The sequence below is a fragment of the Solea solea genome, chromosome 7 (assembly GCF_958295425.1).
Source record: "Solea solea chromosome 7, fSolSol10.1, whole genome shotgun sequence".
Classification (NCBI taxonomy): domain Eukaryota; kingdom Metazoa; phylum Chordata; class Actinopteri; order Pleuronectiformes; family Soleidae; genus Solea; species Solea solea.
Window position 1 is genome coordinate 10407093 of NC_081140.1, and position 21183 is coordinate 10428275.

The 21183-nt window shown below is 39.2% G+C and overlaps 4 protein-coding genes across 4 annotated transcripts; all 4 read left to right on the forward strand.

The window, feature by feature from the left end:
- Positions 1-116: 116 nt before the first annotated feature.
- polr2i (RNA polymerase II subunit I) lies at positions 117-2377 on the forward strand. The gene is made up of 6 exons (XM_058633200.1): positions 117-299; positions 443-497; positions 842-915; positions 1148-1222; positions 1965-2016; positions 2110-2377. The coding sequence occupies exons 1-6, from the start codon at positions 238-240 to the stop codon at positions 2170-2172; spliced, it is 381 nt and encodes a 126-aa protein (XP_058489183.1). The 5' UTR covers positions 117-237; the 3' UTR covers positions 2173-2377.
- Positions 2378-2493: 116 nt separating this feature from the next.
- Positions 2494-4566, forward strand: pglyrp5 (peptidoglycan recognition protein 5). Its single transcript, XM_058633199.1, has 4 exons — positions 2494-2702; positions 2802-2997; positions 3107-3225; positions 3982-4566. The coding sequence occupies exons 1-4, from the start codon at positions 2687-2689 to the stop codon at positions 4155-4157; spliced, it is 507 nt and encodes a 168-aa protein (XP_058489182.1). The 5' UTR covers positions 2494-2686; the 3' UTR covers positions 4158-4566.
- A 2870-nt stretch (positions 4567-7436) lies between these two features.
- Positions 7437-9412, forward strand: foxg1c (forkhead box G1c). The gene has a single exon (XM_058634366.1). The coding sequence runs from the start codon at positions 7810-7812 to the stop codon at positions 9016-9018; it is 1209 nt and encodes a 402-aa protein (XP_058490349.1). The 5' UTR covers positions 7437-7809; the 3' UTR covers positions 9019-9412.
- Positions 9413-13233: 3821 nt separating this feature from the next.
- On the forward strand, positions 13234-16107 carry snrpd2 (small nuclear ribonucleoprotein D2 polypeptide). Its single transcript, XM_058633238.1, has 3 exons — positions 13234-13384; positions 14189-14368; positions 15685-16107. Coding segments are annotated over exons 1-3 (357 nt in total). The 5' UTR covers positions 13234-13382; the 3' UTR covers positions 15860-16107.
- The last annotated feature ends 5076 nt before the right edge of the window (positions 16108-21183 follow it).

Genomic DNA, 21183 nt, shown 5'->3' on the forward strand with positions numbered 1-21183 from the left:
ATGATTATTCTTTTTGTATGGACTCGCAGCTATTTTTGATGACATCAAATCATTCCCCTCCAAGCCCGAAGGAGGCGCTGTTTCAAAAAAAAGACCTCGTTTTGTGGTTAACGCATGCGCAGGTGATGTGTTTCCAAGCGGTTGGATAATCTGACCGCGGTGTAAAGTGACTGAGCGTCACGTTTGTTGTATTGTTGTAAGTTATTCCACCAGTATTTTTTATTTTATTTTTGTACAATGGATTTAGACAGTGGAACATACGAACCCGGATTTGTTGGGATACGTTTTTGTCAAGAATGGTGAGTGTGTGGCAGAATAGAGGCTAGGGAATTTAACATCGTTAGCTTGCTAGCTACACACGCTTAATGTTGTTACGCTTCGTCTTGTTTTATAACATTTGAAAACCTCAGGAAGTCATTGAAAACACCGACTCTCTTTTCAGTAATAACATGTTGTACCCGAAAGAAGACAAGGAGAACCGTGTCCTGCTGTATGCGGTAAGTGTCATTTCAAGAGTTATTTTCAAGGCTCTGTATCAGTCTGAGTGATGCTCAGATAGGAACCAATTCATACGTGCACACTGACATAACATTAGTCTAAGCAGCTTAAACAGTAAAGGTTCGGTGAGCGGGCTGGGACACTGAGAGAACTGTGTGAATGAATTTACAGGCTTTAGTTCAAAGTTTGTTGAGCCTGCTTTCTGGAAAAGGTCCCTGTCCAAAACTCTGTTTACATATCCACTGCATACCGTTCATGTCATTTTCTCTGCCTTATTTGGTAGATAAGGCAGGTCTCTTCGTTTGTTTGTCTTAATTTGCACTGAATTTATTTCAACCCACAGTGCAGAAATTGTGACTACCAACAAGAGGCAGACAACAGCTGCATATATGTCAATAAGATCACCCACGAGGTTGAGTAAGTATCACAAACTACAGTGGCCAGTTTATAATTTATTCCTGATTATCTGACCCAGTTGTAAAGAGTTGAATTAACTTTTTAGGTGTGCACTGTGCTCAAAGAAACCACAGATTTTAGACCACAACTGACCATGTTTTATTATGTTTTTTTATTATTGAGTGACCTCATAAGAAGAGAAGAGAATTATTTTTGATCCATTAAGGACATTTCCGTTTTGTTTTTTCTCCAGTGAATTGACGCAGATCATCGCTGATGTGTCTCAGGATCCAACTCTACCAAGAACAGAGGATCACCCTTGTCCCAAGTAGGTTTAACCACAATTAGCTGACAGCACAAGTTATCTATGGACAACCCCAATTGTTTATCTATGTTATCATGGGTAAGGACCCATTTTTTACTGGTTTGGTGCCACATTATATTATAGAAGGGCACTTGGCAGTGGAAAACAATGGGCAGAACAGAAAGTTGAACAGATTTAACTTGTTGCTAATATGATAATCTTATTAAATTTTTCCTCGTCACAACCTGAATAATGCTGAATAATAATAATGTTTTTATATTTTAGCACCTTTTCTGTATTTACTGGACAATTACAAGACAAGTACAGCCAGTTTGTGTAAACTGAAACTAGTAATCCTTATTGAGCTAATGTGAGCTAATATAATGATTTAAGGTTTGGATTTTATTATTTATTGACATTGTTTTTGAGTTATTAAACATAGACTTACTGTGTTTAATCTTTTTTGCTCATGTCATGTGAATCATTTTGTTTATTGTTATTATCATGTTATATTTATTGTGAACTCCCTACCCGTTACATCATCATTATTACACTCAAACTAATCAGGTCAGGATCTTGCACCACACACCAGACTTTTAACAGGTTTGTAATTGAAGTGTTCGATAATATATTCTCACACTCGAGCATCTGTTTGACTAGAATCCAGCATTTGTCTTTTTTGGACTGTCACTGATTGTGAAATGTGTTGCTGTGTCAGCAGCTGGTGTATTTTCTAATGTTGTGCATGCACTGTGTCTGTTCCCAGATGTGGTCACAAGGAGGCAGTGTTCTTCCAGTCTCACAGTATGAAAGCTGAGGTAATGATCTCACACTGTATAGTTTGTGTATGATTGTTCTCTCTGTGGGAGAAGATCTACTGTTTTTAACAAACACTTTTATTCTCCTGACAGGATGCAATGAGACTATACTACGTCTGCACAGCTCCTCACTGTGGACACAGGTGGACGGAGTAAAGCTGGTGAAGATGAAGAGGGCGGACACTTGCATCTTCAGTATTTCTGTTCCAAAAAAGCTCCAGTGGACAATTTTTTTTCCTACCAGTTTGTTGTTAAACAGAAGCTTGTAGATTCTGAAATGATCGGTTTGTGAATATATTTTTTTAGCAGTTGTCATTTTCAAATGTGTTTCATTAGATTAAAAGGAATCACTTGTTTCAAATGTGTCTGACTTTTTTATTGAAACATGTATATATCTGTAAATATTCACACCAATAACTGTAGCCTTTCCCATCTACAGTTATTGTGATTTTGAAGCAGTTACAGTTTTATTCCTACTTCCTCCTTTTTTTCAAATGTATATTCCAAACCAGTCGTTGTGTAACTTTAGACTGTGACTCAGCTGACATGAATGTTGGATAATGAATTGCCCATAAAGGTGTACTTCCCATGACCACGCCTCCTGAAAAATCTTCTTTGATAATCCTGCTGCACACTCTACTGCTGGTCACTCTACTTAAAACTCTACAGAATGATGGAACGTAAAGGTATGACAATATAATTACCTTCTGCAATACGTGTGCTATGATGACATGAGCTGACTTTTGTGTTGGAAATGCTTCTGACCATTTCACGCCGCCTTTCAGTGGACATCGTTGAAAGGGCCCAGTGGCGAGCAGCAGAACCTAAACAAACAGAGAGACTGAAAAGCTCAGCGCGAAGAGTTATAATCCACCATACTGCCCTGCCAGGCTGCAAAGGCCTGGAAGAATGTAAGCAGCAGATTTTCAGCATTCAGAGAGGACATATGGTGGACAGAGGCTTTGATGACATTGGATACAAGTGAGTAGCTTTGCCTCACAAGAAAACAAATATTTGATTCAGGCTTCAGTCATGTATAGTCATGTCAGTTCTGTTTGCGCCGCTAAATAATAACCTGTATATGTTTCAGTTTTCTCATCGGACAAGATGGCAGAGTGTTCGAGGGCAGAGGCTGGGGTGTGGTAGGGGCGCATTCCAGAGGCAACAATCATGACTCAGTGGGGATTGCTTTCATGGGCAATTTCAACAGTAAGCACTTTTTTTTTTTTTTTTTAACTATTATGTTGTGGCAACAACAAAAACACATGTGTCCAGCAGGGCTGAACATTTTGGGCAACTTATCTTTTAATGCAGTTTTACCTGACAGATGCTGTGATTCTATTTTTGATTGTTCGATGCCAAATTAATGGTTTAGTTTGTAAAATTTAGGTGAAACTATTCTCAATTGTCAGAAATTGATTATTAACAAAAGCAATTCTCAATTTCTACATGTGTACAATCACCTGCTTGTGTGAATTGTTGTTTTTCGTTATCCTAGAATGAGCCTTTTTTTTATTAGAATTAGTTAATTTTGATTGGATTGGATGCCTTGCTCAGGGGCACCACACGCCTTTACTTGTACTGGGACCACCATGTATTTACATTTGATGTTTTACATCTATAAATAAGGTTTTGAAACCTGGTGCAACAAATTATATGGCAACTCAAATCACAATTATTAAATAAGTAAAAAAAAATGTCCCGCCCTGATATTTACTTTGTGGTTGCGAGTATGCCAGGATGAAAACTTCTTTAGATATGAGCTGCCTATGATTTGCTTATTTTTTCTTTCTTTCTAACCGAACAATCAAAAATAGCACAATTATCAGAAAAGCATCTTGGTGATTTGCTAATTATTTTTGTTTCAAGTAGCAGTTTCAATTAGTTGTTGCCAAGCATTCAGCATAATAATAGCAGGGAGAGCTGGCAACATGGAACATTAATGCTACTGCTTTTTGACTTCAGATGACTCTCCAAGCAAAGACGCAATACTGTCAGTCAATCAGCTGCTGCAGTCTGGAGTTTCCCGAGGCTTTTTACACGCAGACTTCTCTCTGTTAGGACACAGAGATCTGGGAAACACTCAGTGTCCAGGAGAGAATCTTTATGCTGCACTGGCACAACTGAGGGGCACTACATAAAACATGCTGCAGTTGCTGACGGAGGACTCTCGCCCTCTGGCACTTACACTTCAACATTTGGTGTAAACGGGGTATAAATGGTAAAGCACGGACCTTTCACTGAGAGAAATGCTTGTAAAGTGTTGTAAAAGGAAGAAGTCCTACAGGTTTCACAACATGATCACGGTCTGTTGCTCATTTCACAGAGGAACCAGTCTCAGAGGATGAGACTTACAGACAAAATATGAATAACCTTTTAAGCACAGCTCTTAACTTTATATGGTGGAATTAGACATTTTATTTAACAAAGACTTACTTGATATTATTGTTCGTGCACTGTATCATAAACATTTCACATTAATTAAACCCCATTTTCTTTCTATTTTACCTTTTGAAGGTCTTTTGAAAATAAAATACCGATTGTTTCTAATATTATTTGATTACATTACTATAAGGTATTCTGTCTGTTTTTGTTTTTTCGCTTTGAAACCAAGAAGGTCACATTTATCCATGAGTAGCGCTGCTGCTGCTGCTGCTGCTGCTGCTGCTTGGATTTCCACATCTGGGTCGCAAACACGAGCAGCATAGGAGAACAGAATACATTTAAATAACAAAAGATCTGAGGAGATTACAAGTCCTGAGACAGCAGTGCAAGCTTTCTGCAGCAACACAAACATTCCCAACAAGTGTTCACTTGTGTGGACGGGCGTATCATGGGAACAGTTTGCAGTCGTCATGACTAATGTGTTCTGTAGAACTCAGGTTAACTGATTATTTCTTTTCTGACTATGTCTGGAAATGAGCAAGGTGTTGTCCCAGCTTAGGTGAAGTAAACAGCTGAATTGTAATTGGTCAGTGTGTATGTACAGAATGGCCTGGTATCTGTGGTGGTTTACATTTACCTGTGAGTTATCATACCAAAACTTGAAACTAATTCCAATTTTAACTTTTGGCATAAATTTTACTGTGTAATGAAGGGAAGGCCTTTCTCTTCTAGAGGTTAGTTTTTTTTTTTAAGATTAAATATTTAGTTATTATGTGTTTGTCCCTGCAGCAAGAAACCTGATTTATCCTTTATTTAACCAGGAAGGTCCCATTGAGATGCAAGATCTCTTCCTCCAGAGAGTCCTGGTCAAGATAACAGCATAGATAGTACAAATAGTTTCAGAAAATAAAACTCACAACAGAATATAAAATTAGACTAAAAAAGAGAGATATAATAAGAAGTATAGAAGTATACAGACCATACCAACAAGATCCTTCATACGAACCCCTCAAAAAGGTTACGTGAAACATGTTTCTGTCATGACGGTCCATACAGTGCCTTTGAATGTGTTTAAAGAAGTCATGTCTGTAGTGAAATTATGTTTTGCAGCTCATTCCGTGTCCATGGTGTAGAAGGAGGAAGCAGTTTTACCGAATTCTGAGTTCATTCTGGGAGCATTTAAAAAAAAAAAGTTGAGTGGCAGACCTAGTGCTGTAGTTGCTGGTGCGATATGATAAGAGGCTAGAAATATACACAGGAAGTTTACCTCACAAGGCTTTGATAGCAAAAATCAGCATATACATTGTTCCTCCTCTGGGTTAGGTTAACCAGAGTGTATAGCAGCATGATATACAGAGTCCAGTTTCTGAAGATGAGATGAATCTGCATGCATGTAAATCACATCACCATAATCTGACACAGACAAGGATGCATACTGTGCAGTTCTCTTTCTTGCCTCTAGGGGAAAGCATTTCAGGTTCAGGACAGCTTCTTTAGAGAGCACATTCAGTCAAAAACAAAATCTCAGGCACAGATGAACAGCTTTGGTAGAGTCACAAGACTCAAAACAATGGAAAATACACAATATGGATGAATGGTGTCACATACAATACATAGACAAAGACCCCAGACCATTTCACACTGTCTTTCTGGATGAGAACCAGCCTGAATCTGTAGCAGCGACACACAGTTAAATCATTTATTTAATCAAAATACAAAAAGTATTTGTATTTAGGAAGTCTGCAGGGAAAATGCTGCCTGAACATGTGGATGAACTGCAGTGTCTACATACATGGGAAAGCCCTGTGGGTATTTCCTCTCTGCAGACTTTTGACATGTTACAAAGCACAGGTGTAAGTGTGGCCGAGTTCCATTTAGCTGCTTCCTGGTGCCTGAGTCACGTCTGCAAAGGGACACTTGAACTGAACAGAGCAGTATTTGTCAGTATCAGTATTACTATGACACGTCGAACTGTCTCGTCTGCTTGGATACAAGCCAATTAAATATCATTAAAACACTAAAATAAACACCAGTATTCGTTTGTGCAGCTGCAGCTGTAATGTGAGTTTAGTTTTGCTACTGTGCCAATTATTTGTTTTAACAAATAGCCTCTGAAAATATGGGAAAGGGATATCACCTGAAATGTGTACATAAATAATGGTTTTGATTTTAAAGGTCCAGTCTGTAAGAATTAGTGACGTCTTATAGTGACTCCTCTGATCATCAGTCATTGATTGCCAGTCACAGGGCCTTCACTTACCAGACAGGGTGTTATTTGTCCTTGTTTGCCTGAATAAAAGTTGAACAAAAATAAAATTTCTTTAGTTTGTTCTTTTAGGCCGCAGTAGAATCACAGCACTGCGAGATCTCGGCCTTCAGAAAGCGAGGCCTTTGGCTGTAGTAGACTGAAAAGCTTATTCTGAGGCTACAAACTCATTTTATTTGAAAGGAACAATTAAAAAAAACCTTATCTGCCAATAAACACACTGAATGTTACACACAAGACCTTTAATCAGAGTAAATATTAATGTGGCATGAAGGGAAGTGAGGCCCAGAGCTGCCTGTTCTTTGCACTTATTTTAGTAACAAAGAGATGTTTCAAAATAAGGAGATTTTTCTCACACCGTTCATGTTTATTTAAAATCGTGTAATAATCTAAGTTTTAGGAACAATCACCCTGCCATATATTTGATGAGGTGTTACACAACACACTGTTGTCAGGGCCTATACTGACAAGATCAGCTCAGGCTTTGTCTTTCTTTCCTTATTTTATGCCAGATTACAGAGAGAGAAAGAGAGAGAGAGAGAAAGAGAGAGAGAGAGAGAGAGAGAGAGAGAGAGAGACCTGCAGCCCAGAGGGAAAGGCGCGTGTGAGAGGGTTGAGTTTCATGAGTCATGAAAAGTGTCATAATTGAACCTGAGTTCACAGATCAGTCACACTGATTGACATTGTTGCACCTCCTTCTTTTGGCACAGCAGCGCAGAGTCATATTCCGTTACCTGCAGATCACGAGTGAGATTATTGTGTCTTGTATACTAGTGTTGCCCAGAAGTGGAGGAATGAATGGTCTTCTTGTGGCGCTGCTTTAGTTTTTTGGAGAAAACATATCTTTATGTAAAACAGCTGTTTCCTAAAATGAAGATTTGTTCCGGCGGGACAAACTCTGCTTACGTCACCATAAGGTGCAGCAGCAGAGTAATCCACTACTTTTTGTAGGTAACGTGTCCTGCAGGCTTTCTGTGATCATGCGCATGTGTTGTCGCGCTGTCTGGCCAGTGCGTCTCTTTGGATCCTCACCACTTTGAATCAGCGCCTCTTTGCTCCGCGCAGCTTTCACTCAGTCGCTCATTTCCTATTTTGAACTTCTGAAGGCTTTTTTATTATAATTATTATTATTATTGCTTGAAATGGAGGATTTGAAAACTTCTGAGCGATGTGTCCACAAGTCCTCCTCCTTCAGTATTAGCAGCCTGTTGTGGAGACGAGACGGGATGATGCACGAGTCTCACTCTCCGTCCCAGAAACATCCAGGTAAATCCAGCCAGGATGAAAAGTGTGACAGCGAAGTCAAGCGCGAAATTCCCACACTGGGCGCGACAGTGGAAACAAAAGACACAAGTGGGAAACGAGATGGGAACAAGGCGGAATCAAAGGAGAGTGAAGGAATCGTTAAAAGCGAGAAACCTCCGTTCAGCTACAACGCGCTGATCATGATGGCGATCCGCCAGAGTCCAGAGCGACGGCTCACACTCAACGGCATCTACGAGTTCATCATGGACAACTTTCCCTACTACAGACAGAACAGACAAGGGTGGCAGAACTCCATCAGGCACAACCTGAGTCTCAATAAGTGTTTTGTGAAAGTGCCGCGACACTACGACGACCCGGGGAAAGGCAACTACTGGATGCTGGACCCCTGCAGTGAGGACGTCTTCATAGGCGGCGCGTCAGGGAAGCTCCGGCGCAGGACCACGTCTGGATCTAGGGCCAAACTTGCGCTGAAACGAGGAGGAGGAGGCGGCGGAGGAGGACGGCTGATGTCCTCCAGCACTGCAACCAGCGTGACTTTGGCCGCGGCGAGTTCGTTTTACTGGCCAGTGCCGCCGTTTCTGCCTCTGCAAACTCCAGTGCGCAGCAGCCTTGGCGCGGGGACTTACCTGAGCGCTCACCCACGCTTCTCCAACCACGCCGCGTCTGTTGTGACTCAGCGATCCCGCCTGAGCAGAGCGACCCCGGCTGACGTGGACCGGTTCGTGCAGGCTCACCATCAGGAGATGTCCTACATCGGAGTCAGCTGCGCGCAGTCCCGCCGCCATCAGATCGGCGCAGCGTGCGCCGCTTTCTCCACGTCCATCCCCGCGTGCACACTGCCGCTGTCAGATCCCTGCCCTTTTAACATGATCTCCGGACAAGCCAGCTATTTTTACTCGCACAAGATTCCGTGCGCTGCGACTTGTAGTCCGTGTCAGGATGAGTTTACAACCAGCAGGACGTCCCCGGGTCATTTTTTATCCAAGGCCGGACACTCGGACCTCGGAGGATGCTGCAACGACTTTCCAAATTATTGCCCTCAAATCAGTCCAACTGCTCCTTCATCTTGGAATATAGAAAAATAAATTCATTATACACATAGCTGAGATTTAAAATATCACTGTAGGATTTAGATAAACATGTGGTAAAAGCTTCCAGCCTGACTGGTGAAAACTAGTCCACAATATTTACTCAATAAAGTATTTGTGTTTAAATGTTTGAAGTCAAACGAGCGACTTTTCTGTGTTAGAATAATACGGAGAGTTGTGCAAATGAATGAAAATGTCGCACATCTGCTGGGACTTTGGAAAAGAGAACAGTCACCTCAAAGAATAACAGTAATACATAATAATCACCACAGACGCGTTTCATTCATTACTTTTCCTCATATATCCACGTGTTCGTGTACAAAGTGTTGTTTGCGCGCATGTCACTGTTAATAAGACATTTAGAAGATGAAATAAAAATAATAATCACTGAGTCTGATGTCATTTGTTTTACTCAGCAACATATATACGTGGAAAAATGTAATACTTAAATATAATATTATTTTATTTCGATGAGAACTAAAATCATATATGTAAGGTGCTCATTTGGTTCACACTTTAAATAATACACTATTTTGATGAGGTTCCATGTAATTAAACAATAAATGATGCTATTTTAATTGTATTTTCTTTTTTTCTTCTTTTGCTACCACACAAAATTAAAAATTAGATGAATTGGGTGCAAATTATAGTACAGATATATGTGATATTATGATAGTTTTCAGTGCAGAGGTGTGTCTGAACGCAGACTGGGATGTTAATTCATCAGGTAGACATGACATTTCCAGCCTAATCTTATTGATCCGGCTTGTGTTTCACTCTTTTCTGACATCACTGCCTGTTCAACTTTCCCTCACCTCTTCCCGTCGTTTCCCCCCCTCACATAGACATTTAAAGAAAAGAGAAAAAAAATTCAGATTATATAGACCAGCACTCTGTAAAACAAGAGACTCTTTGTTTGAAAAAAAAAAAAAAGACCCCAAACCCGTCACCTTCTCTGAGCTCAGTCACTGTGGTAAAAGCAGACTGCATGAGCTGTAGGATCAGGTAACTTCACTGTTGGCAAACTCTCTGTCTAGATAGATACCAAGATAATAATATTTTCATTACTGGCATGAGTAATACTCATACTGATCGCAGGCGGACAGAGATGTGAATCAACAGGTTCATGGTGTGAAGTAGAGTTCTCCTCCCCGAGGCACCAGTAAGCAGATACTGTTTGTTGATGGGATAAATAACCACCTTCTTTTGACAGCTCTACCAATAAATCTGCCCCATGCTCATGTGCTCAAAGGTTTAGAAGTGAATTCGGTCACCAAAATGTATAAACAGTGAAACAAATATGTTAATATTGTTCCAACCAAGGTACTGTTTTTTTTTTCATTGTAAAAACTAATAAAAATCTATCGAAAATTGGTCACGTAATCCCAAATCAGATTGTTTTCCCTGTGTGCCCTTAAAATGTCTTTGAGCAGAAGGCATTATTTTGGTCATCAAATTACGATTGTGGGGCAAATTTTGGCTGTTTGAAAAACACGACAGACTTAGATGTATATTGTATTTGGGCCTGTTGTACAAAACCTGAGCTAAAAGGTCAGTAAAGGACAGCAAACCCTGAACACAAGCTTTTGTTATTGCTTTGATTACTGTCAGCCTGGCCTCATCAAGTATCTATAGCTTCTGCTGTTTGTCATAAAATATCATTCAAATTCACTGGGCCTTTGTACAGCAGTCATTTTGACGTGTTGTATAAAAAGCACAGGTGTTAGTGATCACATGTTCAGTTCCTGCAAGTCAGGACAGAGCGACTGTGAAACCCTGAAACTGAGGAAGCTAAATGGAACTCGGCCGTCATTCATTTCACTGTTTATTATGATTTTCCTGTCAATGTGGCTGCTGTGCAAAGGGATCAATTAAAATAACTGTATTTATCCGTTAGTAATCGCATCAACCTATACTTCAAAAACACACGACATACAATTATCAGGGAGCATTCAAGAGTTCCTGTAATAAACAGTGCTTAAAAGTACTTGTGTAAGATGACATTTTGAAAATCCTATAAAGTAGACCTCAGAGAAACTATGTAGCCATTAAAGTAACTAACACGTTTTTCCTCAAAATGGCAGCCTCTGAATAGCTGACCTGGCTCCTGATTAAATTAAATTAAAAAGGCTTATTCTGGGGTGATTGCACACAAATTAAGTACAATTATTTTATTTTGAATAATTTGACCTAGGTTTTACACACTGGACCTTAAAACAAATAGCTTTTTACAGCCTCCTATCACGACTTAATACAAATAAACTTGTTCCCTTCTTGACTATCTGATTAATTGTTTTGGTTGGAGAGTAATATCTGCTCTACACCTGGGTAACTTTATAACTGTTGTGCGTTTGCTACAGCGTTGGTCAGCTCTGTCACTGTGAGCTCGGTTTACAGGCTCACTGTGCCACAGTTTAAGATGGAAGTCTGTTGGCTGAATTAGGTGTGCTTCATAAAGATGTAGTACAGCTCTGGAAATCAATCCCTCACACTTGCCACAGTCAACAGCACACAGGCTGCCATTATCTGCAGCAAGTGGCTTCCACAGGTAGATCTGCCACCCTTTGAAATAAGGTGGGTGGGTTGTACACCCTCTGGCGTCTGTCTGTCTCTTGCCAGAAAGCCAATCTCTTAATGTCTCATTCCTGCTGTTAAGACAGAATGGCCTACATCCACGTATCTATCTATCTCCCTCTTACTCTCTCTCTCTCTCGCTCTCACACACACACACACACACACACACACACACACACACACACACACACACACACTTTCTCCTTGTTCTTGTTGTGTTAAAGGGGAAAACAATGGCTTTCTTGTTTGGGTACATGGTATCACCTTGGCTGCTCTCGCTACAATCTTTTTTCCTGTAACAACTTCTGTAACAGAAGGTGCTTAGGTTGTTGGTATACAGTCACTGAGCACTTTATTAGGAATGCCTGTTGTGTGTACTCATAAGATAAGATTATCAATTCAGCCACATTGTAAACATTGTGGAGTTACATTGCAGCGTAACTCCACAAAATAATGCAGGTTCAATTCGGGAGTTAATGTTAAATGCCAGAGACTTGCCATCACTGTGATTCTGTTTTTGTTTTTTTATGATCACGTATCAGTAAATGAATGTCTTCCTTTTCCACAGGTCTCATCTTCACCGTACAATTCCTGTCAGTGGTGAAATAAGGAACACACATCTATTTAAAGTAAGGTTCTTGCTCTCAAAATGAAGTAAAAGCACATGATGCACTGACAGAAAATATTATTACCAAATGTTAATCTAGGATAAAATGTGACCACCAAATTGATCAATATGTATATACATATGTATACATATATATATATAAAATACATTTTATATTCTAATGTACATTAGCCCTCCAAAAGACTACATATTTAAAACTTAAGGACACTGTCTTCTTCATCAGGGTAAAAATGGCATTCACATATTTTTTATTTTTATTTTCTTCATACAAGTGCATCAAACTCCTTTCTTTTGGACCATTGCTTATACTTTATGGACCTTATGTCTTTCTTGAATTGCAAAATATTTTCTACCCAATTCGATCCAATCCATTTTATATTGTTTGTAAGCACTCAATATTTGTATGCACACTTCATACTCATATACACACATAGTTAATTTAACCACAACAACAGAATACAAATTAAATATAACAAATGAGTGTTAAAACAACAACAACACAGTATTAATTGTACTTTCTAACTTCCCTCCATAGCAAGTGTCAAGCAGTAGAATAAAATAAGGACGCCTTTATTGAATATGCGATCACTAAGAAGTGCATAAAAATAAATGAATGAACATTGATTTATTCCCACTAAGATCATTTGCTCTGTCATCATCCTCCTCTTCCTCCCATATACTTCAGACACTGGTATAGTGAAATTAAATTAAGATGGAATGAGAGATAAGGTGACTCTGTTAATTATTATTTTAATTAATTATTATTTGTTTCATTTTCTGCACACACTGGTCAAAACTCCTCGGCTCCACTCACATACCCTGGTATACAGTGGAACAGTATTTCTCCAAGAGGAAGCCTATGTACCACAGTATGAGAACTATGGGTTTAGGAATGAGGATGAGGATAAAAGAATGAGGAATGGGGAAATGAAAAAGGGTGTGATTTCAGACTTCAAAATATAAAAGGGAACTTCGAACTAAAAGGTCAAATGACTCTTCATCATAATAACCCGGTTATTATTCCCACATGTTGAAGCGCGTACTAGTTGACCCGGAAGTAGTCTGGTCCACGCTTGAAACGTTGCCGACACGAAAGAAGTGAGCCAGTGAAAACGAGCGCTGCAACATCTGAGAGAACTATTTCGATAAACCAGCAGCCATGTAAGTGTTCATAAAGCATTCGGTCTTTGTCTGAATGTCACTTTCAAACCCACTGTCTATTTTAAGTGACTTACAACGTTCTGTAGCCACTGTGCTAACCCGTTTAGCATTGGAGAGAGTCAGCTATGCTAGCGAGGACGATTAGCTCCAGTCGATAAACCCTTTGTGATTTTCTCGTGTAATGTTGTGTGTTTACAGCCATTATGGTGTTACTGTGCCGGTGCAAACACACATTTAACTGCTTATTTATGATTGTAAAACTGTTGTGATTCGAAGTGTAAAAGTTACGAGTCAGAAGGCACACAATAGTTTTCTACACGCTATTTAGCAAGACGCTTCCATCAAGCTGAGTATGGTCAATAAATGTAAATTTGTTAAATGTTTACAGCCTGTAACAAATATTATACTGAGGGTGTTAATGACATTTTTACGTAAAAGTAGGGCTGCAACGATTAATTGGTTGTTAATCGACTATTTTGATAATCAATTAATTGGTGTGACTGTTTTTTTTCTGATTTTCAGCTTGTTAAAATGTGAATATTTTCTGGTTTCTTTGCTCCATGTAACAAAGAAATCATTAAAACAAGACATTTCACAGACCAAGCAAGGACTTATTTAATGTATTTGATCGACAGATTATGAAAATAATCTCCACATTAATCAATTATGAAATGAATTAAGTATTAACAAAGCCCCCCCTTTTAATGTAATACCTAATAAGTGACACAGAACTGGACAGTATTCCTCTCAGATAAAGACAAATATTATATTGTAATCTGATCACACCTATTTGTTGCACATCAGGAGTTTGTTAACAAAGCCGAAGTCAGAGATGACCCCAGAAGAGCTCCAGAAAAGAGAGGAGGAGGAGTTCAACACTGGCCCACTGTCGGTTCTCACCCAGTCAGTCAAAAACAACACTCAGGTGCTCATTAACTGTCGCAACAACAAGAAGCTGCTTGGGAGAGTCAAGGCTTTTGACAGGTACACAACCTCTTTGCTGCTTAAAAGCTTGTTTTTATTCTAGTTACACTAACATAAATATGAATGAAGTATTGGGCACAATCTTAGGCCATTACTAACTTTGTTGTTGCGCTTGCTTATTTATGCTTTTATTTCTGTCAAAATTCTGTGGCCTTTGGCATTTTGAATAAAATGGTTAAATTAGATAAATCTGATGTAACAGACCCTTTGGTATTTTCAACATGAAATAGCAGGACAATCACAGCTGTCACCGTGACATTAATAGGGGTTCCACTCCATGTGCAAAAGAGCAAGGGTCTTGCTATCTAGGGGAGGTCAAACTAAAAACTAGACACAGTCTGTAGAGGCATTTTTATTATTTATTTATTTATTATTACTCATGTTTTGGTGAGGTCATATTGCATATATATTTCCCGCTTGTGTGCCAATAGAGATATTTAGAAATAATGATGTATAACCTTGTTCTAGCCTTGCTAAAACATCACTTTTTAATGGCACACACAGAGCATTTAAAAGTTATGTGTAGCGATGCACAGAAAATTAATTAAAAAGCGATACAAATGTGTGACTATTTGCACAGATTTACATAGTAAATTAATAGAGCCACAAGGCTGAAAGAGTAGGCACGTTATCTCAGAGTCACTGGTACATATCAGCGAGGCACATCAAGAACTAGCAGGTTGTGAATTTCTTACACAGGAGCCCTACAGTTGGCTGCAAAACAAAAAGCATTGTTTGGCCCTGACATCAACAGTCAAGTCAATCGTGGACGTTATTGTGTGCTGGTCCACTGCTCTATTTAGCCCAAGTCTGACACACACGCCAGGCCTGTGTTTAATACTGATTTACTAAGTTCTTGTCATGATGTCTATGCTGGTAAGGCTGTAACAGACACTGGTGCCTCTCTTGGATTGTTTTTAAAAATCGAATTTTTTTTTCTTATTTAAGATGTATAACTATTTCAATTGCATTTTTGTTCATATAGTTAATAAGATGATAATTTGTGATGTGCAGTGTTTCTGTTAAAGATGGAAGCATTTTTTTGTATTTTGTTATTTAAGATAATCATATTTATAAATACATTTAGTTGGTCATGAATAATTTGTCTAAAAATCATGAATCGAATCGTGAGTTGTGTATCGTTACATCCCTAGTTCTATGTTGTGTAATAAGTGAAAACATCCCACTCATTAAAACACTCATCCTGTGATCGTATCTTTTTGCAACATCATGTGTATCAGTGCTCTGAAGACGTGCTTTTTCTCTATGATGGTGGTTTTATATGTTAATGTTTTGCATCCTCGTTGCCGCTGCAGGCACTGCAACATGGTCCTGGAGAACGTGAAGGAAATGTGGACAGAAGCTCCCAAGAGCGGGAAGGGAAAGAAGAAGTCCAAGCCCGTGAATAAGGACCGCTACATTTCCAAAATGTTCCTCAGGGGTGACTCCGTCATTGTCGTACTGAGAAATCCTCTGATCACTGGAAAATGAACTGTTAATAGACGCCTTGCTTTTTGTTTTTTTCTGTGAAGGCAGTGGACTGTGGTAAATGTAAAGTTTTGTTTTATTTTTGACTTTTCTCATTCACTGCATTTATTGTTGAGACAGAAACACTGTGTCAACAAAATGTTTCTACTATTTTGAAAGTGAAATAAGCATTTCATTGCTGATTTTGCTTTGTCTTCTGAAGGCGTCTTGTCTTTTTTATTTTAATAATAAAAAATGATGATTGGATTCAAGAGTTGTGAGTCCTGCATTGCTTTTAGCTTTAAAGTTTCACTTCATATTAAAACATGCAAAAGTACAAATCTTCAATTCAAATCCACAATTTTGTACGGTTAAATATTTTAAAAGAAATATACAGATCACCATCTTAATCAAAAACTGAACACTACATCAGATGTATAATTGAAAACCTCCGCAAGAAAGTTTTTCTCCGTTTTTCCTGCATCTTTACGAGCTCCCCTTCCTCTCTCTCCCCCCCACCCCACTGTCACCCTTTCACTCTCCCCTGACGGCATCTAATGTGTCGGGCTTGATTTCAGTAGTCAGCGCTCAATATGTGACAAACTGCCGTTTAAAGGCCCACTGCATTATTGATGAGACCAGATGTGCTGACTATCACTTCACACCCTCATCTCTCTCTCTTTTTTCAGACTGTTCCTTTCTGCCACTCATCCCCCTCCTGACCACTTTGTTAATTGTCTTAATAGCTTGACAGCTATAGTCTCACCTTACTCCTCCTCCAACAGTTGGCACCTAACCTCTGCGCTTTGGTGCTCTCAGATTTAGCGCCTACAGGACTTTACTGTATTAAACTGTATTTGACATTTTGGATCAGTGTTTATGTCTGGTTTTATTTGTCTGCCTCAATTTTGGATTCCAATCCGTGTGCAGAAGCTTTTAAGGAGCCTGAACTCTCCTTCACGTCAATTTGTTGTCCTAACTGTACTTTTGAAAACGACTGTTTTCATAATTGTAGTAATAGTTACTTAAAATATCAGAAACTGTTAACCAACCCTGGAAATTATGATGTTCTCGAACGTCCAAAACTGACCAAAATTCTTCAGTTTTAATGATTTCTTTGCTTAGTTTAGTTTGCAGATTAGTTTATTAGTAATTGTTGCCGTCCTAACACATCCAAACCTGAGGCCAGTGCAGCACCTGTGGAGTTTCTGTGTGTGTGGCATCAAGAACTTGCTGATTTACAGCGTGCTGCGTCAGATAGAGGAGAGCAAGAGTCAGGATGAGCTGTGAATTTGAAATACAGTGATACTGACGTTGTGACCTCTCTGAATGTAATGTTACCCTCTTGTTTTCCCGCTTTAGGCGATTCTTGACTTCTACTAAAAGTGTGAGTGGGATTGTGTTTCAGAGGCTGGAAATCTAACAAGTTTTTTCATACGTAAGCTGCTGAAGGCAGGAGGAACAGAACAGCTGTTTTAAGCCCTGTGTCTCTTAACTTTTTATAGTTTAAAACACTCTCAAGTAACCTTTTGTATTTTATTTGAACTTTCCTTGAAACAAATCTGTTAAAAAAGAAAAAAGTCTGAGGTGTACCATCTACTATCTGCTGTCTTTGGGTGTAACAAGTTCAAATAATATTTAAATACAGATTGTCTTAGCCTGAGTGAAACTACACATATCAATGTCATTTGTCCATTTCGCTCTCTTCATTATGTCTTCTCGTAGATTGTTCTACAAACTAGTTTTATGCTGCGCCAACATATTTTAACAGTGCTGTACAAGCAGCTGACGCGATTAATCAGTGCAGATTTGATGAATTTACACTTATATTCAAGATTCGAGAGTTTTGTTTGTCTATATTGAATACTCTAGTATGTACAGACTATAAATATGTAAGTATATATATGATATATGAGAGGGGATTCTGAGCATAAATGTGATTTCTCTTTTCTGTTGAGAACATATTCACGGAGCTTTGAAGAGGCTTTTCATTGTGATAGTCAAGTTCAGTTCATGTACTCATCTGAAGTATCATTCATACATTCATTCATGCCCATGTTTTAGTGGCCTTTTTGCACATGAGCACAGTATGAATCGATATGTACTAAAATGCTAAAAAATAGTATTTTATAATAATAACTTTTTGTTATTGATGATGATATTGAAGATGATGACTAACCTAATGGTTAGTCATTATCTTATGGTTAGTTAATCATGAGTCAGTGGTAATTCAATAATTAATAAATGATTAGTTAGTGACAGTTCATTGACATAAAGACCAAGCTGTTGTTGGGGATGTTGTGACCAAAATAAATCACACTTTGATACTTTGCACTTGTCTCAGCTGCAGCAGCAGTATCCTGGGACAAAGTGCTGGTGGCTCTACTTTGAGATGCTGGAGATAAAAACAACTTTGTTGGGTATCATCGTGCACTTCTCTCATGTTACTTCAGACTCATTTGAAGAAGAAGAAGAAGAAGAACCTTCTCCCTCCTGAATTTAGGTTGTGGGGGGGATCCATGAGCACAGGAAGGCAGATGTTTTATTCAGTAGGAAAGCGATAAGAGGGGGGAAGTGTGATTATGATAGCGATCGGTCATGCATCGATACTCATCCCATCCGAGCAACGCGACACCCTGCAGCGCATCGATCGGTGCCAGGTAACCGGAGCCTCCGCCGCAGTTTGTTTTCAAGCAGAGCCGCGATCTGAGGGTGTGAGAGGGTGTGAGGGCCGGAGCAGGTGAGAGGAGAGGATCTCCTCTGCTCCGTAAACACACAAACACCTCCGTTAAGTGTCTTTAAGTGCAACGACACGTTCACTGACAGCCAAAACAACACGAATCAGGTGAACAGAGCTGCTGCTGCGTTCAGTGACCGGTGACAAACCAGCACTGATGTAGGCCTACAAGAAAATACTCATGGCAAGTCGTTTTAAAACGCTTTATAATATTGATATTGTGCATTGTATAGTATTGTATGGTGTAATATTGTATGTTTTGTTTACATTTTGTCCTTGTTTTTATTCATATTCTTATTATATTTTGATGCTACCTTTTCCGCTGCTGTGTCAATTTGATTTACCCTGTAGGTAATCAATAAATATACATCTTATGTTATGTTATGTTATCTTATCTGTAATCAAATTCTTCCCCGAAAGAACACAAAAATATAAACTCCAGTTATCTCCAATAATATGCTTCATATCCACAAATGTCATGACAGATTGGATTGTAAATATCCTCTTTGTGAACAATATTACAACAGTCCATAATTCCAGTTTGAAAAACATTATTTATCTAATATCTGTATATTTTTTCCAGTTAATTTTAAAATTATTTAAATGTATATTTATCTATTCCAAAGTAATTCTTGTATCCATGTAACATGTTTTGACATGTATACTTATTTATAAATATGTATATGAATAAAAATAATTAACTTTAATATTTCTTTCTTTCTTTCTTTCTTTCTTTCTTTCTTTCTTTCTTTCTTATTCCCGCCATGAATCCAATTTGTTCAGCAATGTGTATGCAATGTGTAATTATGTAAGATTTCTCAACATGCTGTCAGTATTTTCCGGGGAGACTCCAAGAGAAGAGTCAACACAAATAATAATAATAAAAAAAACCTGTTTAATACTCGTGACACAACACGAAACAATACAGAAACATGACACACAAGTTTTCCAGGTCACGACACAATACTCTTGTACTGTTGTACTGCCATCTTGTGGATCATAAATGTAATGCACCTAGTTTCCCAGTAGACACCATGTAGTAATTTTCACTGACAAAAAAACCATAAATGCTAAGTATATCCTCTCTAGTATATAGTTTGTCTTTGGGGCCATTTTGACCATGAGTGGTAAATGGTACTGATATTAAAATGAAGGTCTAAGTTATTAATTCATGAAATTGTACAGATTAATTTGGTCTATTTCTTTTCTAAGAATGTCATGTCATGCCCTTTGACCTCCGAGTTAGTGAACTTGTATCTTCACATTTTTACCTTCCTGCCATGTAAAATAGAAAAGAGAGTTGTGTAGAAGCCAGAGTGACACTGTTTTTCTCAGGTTTAAGTTCAGTTATGTATGATTCTCTTACTTTGAGTACAATTCAGCCGACAGTGGAGAATGAGGCTTTCAGACAATGCCGCTTCAACAAGTCCTGGACTGACATTCAGTAGTCTACACACAGGCGTAGAGACAGAGACAGAGATAATGTGCAATTCAGCCTGGCTTTACCAAGCACATCCACTCTGTCAGAATCTTACTGCTCAGTGCTTCTTTGTGCACATGTCCTTGTGTTCCTGTTTTTCTGTTTCTTCATCTCACACTCACACTCACACTCACGCTCACTTTCACAGTAGTAGTTTAGACCTTTGACAGGCAGCTCCGAACACCTGCTGTATCACTCTCTCCTCCATGTCCCACGGAGGCCTCCTTGCTCCTCGACAGCGCTGACCGACTGACGTCAATCTGTGGAAATGAAGCTGTGGTATAGGAGGAGGAGGAGGAGAGCAGGAGAAACCTAAAATTACTGCATGTCTGTTTCCACTTCTTTACAGCTTCTGGGAACAGCAGTGACTTTTTGAGAATGGGCCAACACAAATCACACAAACGCCTCCACGCGTGTTTAAGCGCAAGCTCATGCAGGAGCTGGAGCTGGTGATAATGTGAGCAAAACTGCAGAGGTGGAAAATAAATTTGGGTTTGCTTGCTTGACAGTTTGAGGAGACAGCCAATTTAACTGGGGACACAGGGCTAATAATAAAAAATACCACACACAGTTGCTCAGAGCAATCAGCTTGTATGTCTTGTGAGTGTGTGTGTGTGTGTGTGTGTGTGTGTGTGTGTGTGTGTGTGTGTGTGTGTGTGTGGTGAGATTAAAGGCATACTGGCTTTCTGGATGTTTACACATGCCATGCACACGTAATGCATTCCTTTCTCATCCTCTCCTCCACCTCTGTCCCCATTAGGAAGAGGCAGCAGTGCTTTTAGTGTGTACACTATGTCATTGTTGAAAACAGGGCCAGGTGAGGCGTCTAACTTCTGTTTCTATACTCGTTGTTGACAGCAGAATTAGAAACTCTTATTTTTCACAGTTCAAACAGGATTATTAGACTTCTGCAAGTTGGCGCTGTCAATTCTACTTCAGCAAAAACAGTATTTACCTAATGACAGAGAAAGTTTACCACAAAAGCCACAGTCGCTGGTAGAAGCCTTGGGTGTTTAACACAGACAGGCAGCTGGGAGGGGCGAGTGCATGGGTGTAGGGCTGGATTGGGGGGAAGCCATGAAGACAGACAGACCCCCCTCTCCTTTACATGGATGAGATGCTGCCTTCAGG